General features: G+C 48.7%; 1 protein-coding gene across 1 annotated transcript in view; it reads right to left on the bottom strand.

The window, feature by feature from the left end:
• Positions 1 to 839: 839 nt before the first annotated feature.
• SHISAL1 (shisa like 1) overlaps positions 840 to 10,888 on the bottom strand; it is a gene marked incomplete at its 3' end in the record, with an annotated part of 127,287 nt that continues 117,238 nt past the window's right edge. The window contains exon 5 of the mRNA XM_082750421.1: positions 840 to 1,151. Coding sequence (XP_082606547.1) covers position 1,151 — 1 coding nt within the window. The remainder of the gene's footprint in view (positions 1,152 to 10,888) is intronic.

Here is a 10,888-nt window from a genome sequence, read left to right as displayed (position 1 = left end):
ACACAGCAGGTGCTTAACAGAATGTGCTGCGTGGATGAGGGTTTCAGGGCAGTGATGGTGGAGATCTTGGGGCAACAGTCAGTCCACTGAGAGGCAAGTGGGGAGATGTCCCAGGGATTGTGCTGGGGTCCCCTGGGCTGGGGAGTGTGGACTTTGGGTTCCTACACCCCTAAGATCAAACAGAGTGGCTGGTCTCCTCTTGGCTGTGTGACCCCGGGCACCTTCCCTGCTCAGAGCCATTTCTGCAGGGGGCTCACCACACCCCGTCCCGGGCAGTGAGAGAGGGAGTGCATGGAGACACGTGGCCCCGTGCCTGTCCCGCGGATGGCTCAAGATGCCTCATCACCGATTATTACATTGTTAGGGGAGTAAATTCCATAAGAACAAACCCTCACTAACATGTTCAAATCCCCATGTCCTCTGAGACATAGCGGGACCATGCCTCATGCTTGGTGACTCCAGGGGGTTCACGGCTGCCCGCTACAGCAAGAAGTTTGAATGGGGACGCTGACCAGGGCCCCCACCACTGGTGACCTGTGCCCATTAGAGGACTCGTGGGGATTCCAATAGAAACCAACACGCAACCAAACAAAAAGAACACCCCGAATCACACCTCCAAACACACACTTATGCACACACACACACACACACACACACACACACTCACATTCAGTATTCTGACACAGGCCCACAGGCCACAACTGGAGGGACTGGAGGCAAGGGGCCCACAGGTATGGTGCACAGGCCTAATCCCTGCAGCTTGAATTAGCCGGAGCAGCTTTGTGCTGGTCATCCTGAGTCCACAATGGCGTCCCCTCTCAGAAGCCACCAAAGCTGGTCATCCTGAGTCCACAATGGCGTCCCCTCTCAGAAGCCACCAGCCCAGAATGGGACTATTGCTTGCAGACAGGTGGCTCAAGACCCTGTCTTGAACCCCTGCCTTAGAACCCCTGGCCCCCACCCCTGAGTTTGCTCCTAGTCTTAGAAGTCCACGGAAGGGGGTTGTGGGCACAGGTGGCATTTCTTCCTCTGCCACCGCCGCAGCCACCTCGGCTCTCCCTGGGGTCTCTGTTGACGTTGGTCTCCTTGGAGGCTGTGCCAGGTGCTTCGGGTCTCACCTCCCCCATCCTGAGGCACGGCAAAAGGGTTTTCTGAGGAAGCAGAAGGAAACAAAATATCATACAGTGTCTCCTCCGTGGGGAATCACTGAGGACACTTCTCTCGGGACTCAGTGCCCAGAGAAGTTGGGTTTTCTCTGACTGCATGACTTCTGGATACAGAGAACTATTTGATGTTAAGACTGGAAGCAAGACAAGCAAGCCTGCCTCTACTATGGCTTCATTCAGCACCGGCACTCGTGGCCCATGTAATAAGACAAGAAAAAAAAGCATAGCATCTTAGGAGTGGAATAAAAAAACTTGAGTTACAATTAATGGCAGATAATATGCACAGAAAATCCAAGAGAATCAACAGGCTAATTCCTAGAACACAATGCAGATACAGTGATATGGTCTTCAATCCCTGAGATTAGCAGTTTAATGTATAAAACCAACAATATTCATCTGTCTCAACAGTTACCAGAGTGATTATGTGTCTTAGCTTGGGTCATCCCAGTTAACACCTGTTGTTCTGATATAATTTTTAATGTTGTTCCTCTTTCATGCCAATAAGTGTTTTGATTTGGATGATAAACTATATGGTCACCCTTGGTATTAAAAACTAGAAAATATTGGGGCACCTGGGTGGCTCAGTTGGTTAAGCATCAAACTTCAGTTCAGGTCATGATCTCACAGTGCTGGGATTGAGCCCCACCACAGGCTGTGCTCAGCAGGGAGTCTGTTTGCCCCTTCCCTCTGCTCCTGTGTGCCCACTCTCTCTGTCTCAGATAAATAAAATCTTTTTTAAAAACTCTCAAAAATATTAAGAGCAGATACAGACACCATTCATAATTATAATAAAAACCATTACAAATCTTGGAATCACATCACTGGATGTGACTGTATCCTACAAAGCCATGGAGAAGAAACCAGGATGCTCCTGGCACAGGAATGGACCAGGACACCAATGGGCAGGGTCAGGAAGGTAAACACTGGCCCATGGGGCATGTACAGCTTTGACTGGCAGAGTCAAGATGGCGCTATGAATTCCCCATCTCCTATCCAATTATCAGGGCAACTGTCCAGTCACAAACACTTATCTTTCTAGGCATCCTTGCAGATGGGTGGTCCCATGACCTGTCCTGTGTAAGTCCTCAGGGAAAGGGACATGAATCCAGATAAGAGTACAAGAAGGAGGGACACTCACTAATGCAGGTAAAGTGGAAAGCAGGAAGACGCCTGGTTCTGGTGGGGGCCCCGATGCTCCCCGCCATATCAGTACAGCTGGACTTCTGATTATAGCTCTTAACCAATAAATCATCTTCAACCAAGCTCCAGTGGATGTTGGGAGGAGGTGGGGGCACGGGAGAGTTGAGGGAGTGGCTCTGACAAAGCCCGCACAGCCCTTCTTTCCAGAGTAGCTGAGAGCCCAAGAAGCAGAGCCAGTCTCCCTGCTCTCCATCAGCAGAAACATGTGATGGGGTCAGGGTTGGGATGCCATAGAGCCTTCTCCGCGGCTTCCATGACAAAGCCAGGTCCAGGGATCCCCCACTAACTGCTTTATCTTCCTCCATAGCATCCAACTTATTCAGCACACCACAGATTTCACTGACTGTTCTAATTTATTGTTTGTTTCCCCCACCCAGAAAGTAAGCTACAAGAGGGCCACCGTGTCGGTGTGTCGTGTTCACATCTGTAATGCCAGGGTCTGGAACAGTAACATAGGCAGGTTCTGGAACATAGTTTCATGAATATTTGTTGAATGAATGAATGAACCAAGAATCTAAAACCCAGATGGACCATCTTTCAAGTTTAACATCCACAGAAACACTTTTTGAACCTATTTTTGGAATACAGTTTCTGGGAGTCCTTCTTACATAAATTACTAGAGGACACACTTGGGATAACCAAGGCCAAATGGGGTGAGTCTGGCAATGGTACCAACAGTGAGAATCTACTGAACTGTAGAACTGTCCGAAACAGATCCACAGATTAGGACTATTATAGGCAAGAATGAAAGAGAAAACGGAGAACTGGGGTAAATAACAAGAGATGGGAGGGTAGAGGTGAGAAATGGGAGGCAATTTATGTAAACTATGTCTTCATCACTTACATTTAGGCATCTCAAGAATCGTTCAAAGGTTTAAGTAAGGGCGCCTGGGTGGCTCAGTGGGTTAAGCCGCTGCCTTTGGCTCAGGTCATGACCTCAGGGTCCTGGGATCGAGTCCCGCATTGGGCTCTCTGCTCAGCAGGGAGCCTGTTTCCTCCTCTCTCTCTCTCTGCCTGCCTCTCTGCCTACTTGTGATCTCTCTCTGTCAAATAAATAAATAAAATCTTGAAAAAAAAAAGGTTTAAGTAAAATTAGAGGTACAAGAGTAAACAGGGAAGAAAATCATAAAATATAATCAACTAAAGTCATTTTGTGGAAGTGAGAGAAGGGGAAGGAAAATAGAAATATTCTAATTTGGACATTCCTCATATGTAAGGAGAAAATAAACACTGTCTAAAGAAATAGAGAATTAAGGGTATCATATCACAGTAGAATTATAAAGATAACCACAGGATCAAAAACACAGCTTTGCAAATTGTCAGAAGACACATACACAAAAAATAAAACAAAGAAAACAGAGACCATATGGTGGAAATTGACAACCCCCACAAAAGCTATAAAAGCAAAAAGCATATCACAAACCATGACAAAAGTAACACCAAATGTATCTGCCATGTCAGTAAATGTTAATGAACCACACACACTGGCTTTAAAAAAAAAAAAAAAAAAGATGCTCAGACCAGATTACAAATGAGATCTACCGAGGGTACAATGAGTCACACAGGTTTCCCATAAAACGGTGGACGGATGATGAAAAAGCCATGGTTTTTCAACAACATCAGTGTACTTAATGTCACAATTAAAAAAAAGGGGGGGGGGCAGAAACATAACAAACAAACAAATGCAAACCAAGAGAAACCAGGGGTCTTGATCTGAATATTAGATAAAGCTGAAGTCAGGGCAAGAAATACTGAATGTGGAAAAGAAGGGTACCACGCAGGGATCAGGATGAAAGTCACCACGAGGGTGTCAAAGTAATGAGCGTCTATGCACCAAAGAACATAGCCTTTGCGTTGCAGAGCAAGAACAGCTGGAAATGTGGGAAGAAAAAGAGAGTGTCCTAGTATGCGTGCATTTTAACTAACCTCTCCGTCCATTACAGATTAAGTTGACAAAAACATAAATAAAAAGATGGGGGCCAAATACCTAATTAGTAAGATAGTGTGCGTGTGTGTGTTTGCATGTGTGTATGCCTGTGTGCATGTACGTGTACACGTGTGTGCACATGTTGTGCATGTGTGTAGGCATTAAACAGAATGTACCGTCTATTCAAAAGATCTTGAAAAAGGACACACTGAAAGTGACTACCACGCCTCAAAGAAAATACATTCCAAAACTGAAAAATCAGATACCATTCTCTGATCCTAATACACGAGAATCTGAAAATATTTATAATGAAAACCACAAAACAGAATGAAAGCTACACAAGAAGTTTAAAAACTCTAAAAGAACTTGTGTGTCAAAGAGAGAGCCAAGAAATTAAAATTTTGGAATATAGAGATAATAAAAATAAAAATACCATATCTCAGAACTTCTGGGATGCTCAGGCAATGCTCAGGGGAAAATTTATAGCTTTAAATATTGATATTAATAAACAGAACCTGAATTAATAATCCAAATCAAAAAGTTAGAAAAGGCCAAATAAGCTTAAGGAAGGCATAGGACAGTAACTGAGAAATTAAAACTGAAATGAAGTTGAAAACAAAGCAAGGAAGGAATAAATAAACTGACTTTCTGGTTCTTTGAAAAACACTGAAATGTTAGCTGTTGGTAATCTAGAGGCGGAAGGAGAAAGGAACAGGCTTTTGCCCCAGGTATTCTGCAGAATTTGTCCTGGTCAAGGTCACCAGAGGCTTCTGCGTTGCTAAATCCAGTGGTCAGTTCTCAGACCTTTTCTTACTTGCCCCCTGGGCAGCGTTGACTCAAGGGATCACTCCTCCTGCCTCTGGAACACTCTGGACCCTCTCCTGCTTCTCCTCCTGCTTCTCTGGAACCTTCTCAGATTCCTCCCTGGGTCCCTCCCCACCTTCCCGTCTCCTCTCCTCCCCATCTCCGATCACTCCTAAGGAGCTCGTCTCCTTGAAGGGACTCCAACACTCAATACACTGATGGCTCTCTGGCCTCGAGCTCTCGAATTGTCTCCATAATGTCCACTTGATATCAACAACTGGAGATTAGCCACACATCTCAAATTTAACGTTTTCAGAGCTAAAATCCAGATCTAGTCAACTTTCCCACGGTTGCCTGACCTCATTAAATAAAATGCTCTCCTTCCAGTTGCTCGCACCGGAACCCCAGGGCTATCTCTGGCCCCCCTTCCTCTCAAAGTCCACTCTAATCCATTAGCTGCTTCCTGCACCCCCTTTTCCCATCACAGGTCCAGCCCACTGGGTTCCTGCTGTGACTTCCTTGGCAGCCAGAGGGATCCTGTGAAAACCTGAGTCCGATCATGTCACCTCTCAGCTCAAAACTCTCAATGGCCTTCGTCCCACCAGAGTGGAAACCAAAACCTTCCTTTCTATCTTCTCTGATCAAGTCTCTGTCTTCTCTTTTATTCACTCCACTCCATCCCTGATGGCTTTTACGGGTCAGCTTGACTGGGCCCATAGGTGGGGCCAAATATGATTCTGAGTATGTTCGGGAAAGTGTTTCTGGGAGAGACCACATCTGAGTCAGCTGACTGTGTGCGCCGACAGCCCTTCCCAGTCCACTGACAGCCCGAAGAGAAGGCACTGACTGACTAGGGGAGAATTCCTTCTTCGCCTGGCTGTCTTCCGACTGGGACGTCGGTCTTCTCCTGCCTTCAGACTTGGACCCATACTGGCGCTCACACCAGCAGCTCTCCTGGGTCTCCAGCCTGCCAGCTACAGATTGTGGGACTGCTCAGCCTCCAAGATGGCACGAGCCAATTCCTTGTAGTAAATCTCTTTATACATTTATGCCTATATCTACAGGGTGTCAATAGTTATATGGCGTATCTATATGGACAGGTGTCTATTTTGACAGTATCTATAGCATGCCTCCATTTATAGCATGTCAATATCTATGGTGTATCTATATCTAGAGCATGTCTGTAACTATATCTACAGCCTTTCTATATATCTATAGTGTATCTCTATCTAAGGTGTGTCTATCTTTGTCTACCACATGTCTGTATCTTCAGGCTATCTATTTCTATAGCAGGTCTGTATCTACGCCTCTCTCTATCTATGTATGTCTCTATCTATAACGACAATGTAGCTATATCTATGCATGTTTCTATCTATAACTACAATGTATCTATGTCTATAGCAAGTCTATGTCAATATCTACCTCCGGTCTATATCTATAGTGTGTCTATATCGGTATCTACAGTGTATCAGTATCTACTTCTACATCTGCCATTGGTTCTGTGACTAACATACTCCCTGCTCCCATCTCTTCTCCCAGATAAACACAGGATTCTTCCCTCATGGCCCTCAAGGCCCCTGTGCCTGAGTCCCTCTGTGACTACCCGACCAAGTTGCACTCTTTCTCAGACTCCTTCTCTGCTCTCAGACTGTTCTTCTCTAGCACTTACTACATTCTAACAGTCCGCGGATTCTACATAACTACTTTTTAAAAAAATATCTGTACATCAAAGTAGTGCTTTTCATTGGTTTTGCTGCACAATCATGTCCCCAGGGCCAATAATGATGCTGGACGTGGAGCAGGTGCTCGGTAAAATGAGGCGACCAGACAAATATCGAGAGAACCGTGAGGGAGCCTACCCAGTCAACTCTGTCCAACTAAACCAGAAAACCTCGACAAAATGAGTGAATTTCCAACAAAACAGGAATTACCCAAAGGATCCAGGAGGAGAGAATCTAAACAGACCAATTGCCAAGAAGAAAAACTGTCAGATCGCAAATCCAAAGTCTAAAATAAGAGCAATGCAAATTAAAGCCATAATGAGACAGCGTACTGGAGCACAAATGACAGGACACTGCCACATCCTTGACTCATCACACTGGCAAAGATCAAGAAGGTTGAGCCCTCCCTGTGTCTGCTGGATTATGGTGGGGGCGGGGGGGGGGGCAGGGCGGACAGCCTCTGCTTCACCGCTGGCAGGAGGAACACCAAGGTCATTTCTGGAAAGCAGCTGATGTGCCGCAAAGATTACAGATGCACGTGCCCCGTGTCCCAGCAATTCCACTTAAAAGTTATCCTCCAAACATGTGCACAAGGGCAAAGTATGCACCAACTCGTGCATACCCAATAGCCCCAACAGCGGAGTTCAGGATCAATGAAATGCCCATCCGTAGGGCACTGGGTTCAAAGGGATGGCTCGCCATTTGTGAAGGACGCAGATATCAGAAAGGCCCAAGCAAGCTGTCCGGGAGGGCGGTCTGTCAGCTGACTCTAGCTCATCGTGCTCACATACCTCCCATTCGCCGGGCTCTGTCCCAGGTGTCATTGGGGTTTGTGACTTTCATCCTGTCTATGTGTGGAGGACTCTTTCCTGAACTGTAGTCTCGAACATCAACCACCTCCTGGATATGCCCCGCCCATGACTAGCAGGGGTCATTCTGGACTTCTCAGTCCCCCACTCCGCTGACAGCTGCTCCATTCTTCCAGCAGCTCAGGTCCAAAGAATGGGAGCTGTCCTTGACTCCTTTTTTCTCATGCCCAGGTCCAGCCCATCAACCAGTCTCATCAATTCAAAATACACGTAGAATCTCACCACTTCCACTGTTGCTGCCATGGTCCAAGCCACAGTCCTCAAGGATTTCAATAGTCTTAGCTGATTTCTCTGCCCTCACCTCCCTACAGTGTATTCTCAACACAGAAGCCATAGTTTCCTGTGCTTTTGATATATTCTCTCTCTCTCTCTCTCTCTCTCTCTCTCTATATATATATATATATATAATCTTTTCTTCTTCAAACTCTCTAATGGTTTCTTATTACCAAAGCTCGGGAGACTCTCTTTGCTGTCTCCTTATACTTTTCTACTCCTATACTTTTGTCATCCTCTCCAGCCACATGGATCTCTTTGTGGCTCCTCCAACATCCCTGGGTGCTCCTGCCTCAGGGCCTTTGCACTTGCTATTTCCTCTGCCTAGACATCTGGGCAGAGCTCATTTTCTCAGCAACCTCAGGTCTTGGTGCAGACGGCTCTTCAGGGAGGACTTCCTGACCCTCCTGCGCCCCCAAGGCCCTGCTTACTGCTCACCGCCATGCTCTTCAAGGACTGATGTGCGGTTTCCTTCATTTGAGAACTGTCTTCCCCCCACCCCAACTGTTCCATGTGAGCAGGTCTTATCTGATGCTATGTTTTCTGCTCCATCTCAGCTGCAGGACCTCAGAGGGGGAAGCATGGAACAGATGATTCAGACTCTGGCCTTGGGGACCCCACCTGGAGGGGCAGATGGTGACATCAGGTAGGAAAATTCTGAGACAGAGGAAGTCCCAGGGGCCAAAGGAAGAGGAAAGTCACAGGAAGCTTGCTGAGGAAGTCCAGGTGGTGGTCTAGACATTGCTTGACTTCCCCCAAAGACAGGGAGCTCACTACTTCACAACCCATTGTCCTCAGCCTGGTCCTCCCTGCCTCTAGTGGCCCTTCTGAGACACGGCGCCAGCAGCAATGTCCCTCCTCCTTCGTCTTTGCTCCTCCAGGCTGATGTGGAAATGAGGCTCTCCTTTCTCTGAGGGGAGGCTGCCTCACTCCTGACCTTGGCCAAAGCCTCCATGAGGTTGTCCCTGATTCTGGGCCCCATGGCCAGGCCAGCCTCTATATTTCCCCAGAGTCCTTTCTCTGGAGAGCAAAATCTGCTCCAGTCACTGCCTAGAGGGAGATATGTGGGGATGGCAGGCACGAAATTCAGGCTGGTGGAACCATGCGTGTGTGCGTGAGTATGTGTTTGTGTGTGTAGGTGGGGCGGGGTATGCTGAGGGCTTCTCGATATTGCTCTGTTTCACAGTGGGAACGTGGTATTGACTTTACTCTTTTTTATGCCTCATATATGAATTTTACATATATTCTTTTATATAGAATGAAATACTTTAAAATCAATAATGTTAAAAAAATCGGTCATGGTTTCTTCAAAGGGAAAATTTTGATGCCTTAGCTGGGCACCTAGAGCCTCTTTCCATATGGTCTCCACTTCAAAGGACTCCCCAGAATGTCCCAGTGTGCCCACATGCTGGGAGCACCTCCCCTTTCTCCAGTTGGCAAACTCCTACTCATCCTTCAAGATCCTGCTCACAGAGCATCCCTTCCACACAGCGCGACTCTGTGACAGTCAGGACCACGTGGCTCTGGCATCTCCTCCCATTGAGGGGCTGGGGGGCGGTAACGGCCATTGATCTTGGGGCAGGCCTGGGTTTGAGTCTCTGCTCTACCCCTTGCCAACTGTGTGACCGTGGGCAAGTCACTTCACCTCTCTGGGCCTCAGAACCCTCCTGATGCTGCTCCAGGCCTGTGGGACCATCCTCCTCACTGGCCAAGGGTGACTTTCACTGCTGTGGACATTCCCTGCCTGGCTGGCTCTCGGGCTTGGCCCATCAGCGCCTGCCCTAGGGGATAACATACCTCAGAGCAAAACTTCAGCAAAGGTCAAGGTCAGTTCTGCTTTTGTGGCTACCATGCCTCGACCATGCAAGCAGTGCAGGGAGCATATGTCCTTGTCCCTGGGGCTGTCGGTCCTTCTGGGCACTTTGCAGGTGGACTGGCCCCTCATTGCCAAAGCCCAGCAGAACCTGGGGACAAGTGGCCGCTGCTCCCCTCACTCAGTACCCAGGCCAATGCCTCCACCAGGTCCTTCTGGAAGCCCTCATTGGTGGCATCTTCTGCCAGGCTTGCATTGGGTGCTGCGGGCACAGACCTGAGTCAGGTGTGGGCTCTCCCCTGAGGGCTCGGAGCTGGTGGGAGAGCCACACAGGGGCCCCCAAACAAGAGTGGGAGGTCCACGTGGCATCAGGGATGAGGTCCTGGGGGCCCTGGTGGCAGGCACTGGACAGAGGCAGAAGGGGGGAACCTCAGGGAAACCTCTCGGGGACCCAGCGCCTGAGCAGGTCAGGAAGAGGAGGAAGGTATGCAGGAGGAGGGGCACAGCCTCAGTCAAGGCCATTCAGAGGCTCGTAGTAGTAGGCGTCCAGATGCTCCTGGCAGGGGTGCATCTGGAGATGCGGCAGTCACCAAGCACTTCCCCTGCCAGGAGAAGGCATTTGGACATGATCCTGGGGCTCTGAGAGCAGGCACAGGCACTGCTCCTTCCTGATTCTAACAAGGGCAGGAGTCCGGGCAGATGGGTGTTGGGTATTTCTTCTGTGCAAGCACTTTCCATGCACGGTCTCACTCAGCTCTCCCTGCAAGGCAGCTACATCATTTCCCTCATGCACAGAGGGGGAGACTGAGGCTCAGGAAGGAAATGGAACTTGTCCAGGGTCAGGTGTCTAGTTAGCGCAGTCTGGGCCGCTTGCCCCTGTGCACGGCCATCGCTCTGGTGCAGGGCAGTGGGCTGGCGGGCTGGGGGCAGGTCCCTGGCAGGGCCGTGGGCCACTGCTGGCCCCCCCCCCGGGAGGGGAGAGGTGCAGAGCCTGGGCCCCCGGCCGGTGTCAGGCCCAGGAGGAGGGAAGGGAGAAGTGTCCCAGCTGGTGTCTGCCGCCTAACTGGGAAGATAAGACGGAGCACCTGGCAATTTGAATAACAATGAACGTTTCC

Source organism: Mustela nivalis (assembly GCF_964662115.1).
Source record: "Mustela nivalis genome assembly, contig: HAP1_SCAFFOLD_1088, whole genome shotgun sequence".
NCBI lineage: Eukaryota > Metazoa > Chordata > Mammalia > Carnivora > Mustelidae > Mustela > Mustela nivalis.
The sequence above is the reverse complement of the archived record's forward strand: the minus strand, read 5'-3'. Positions and strand labels throughout refer to the sequence as shown.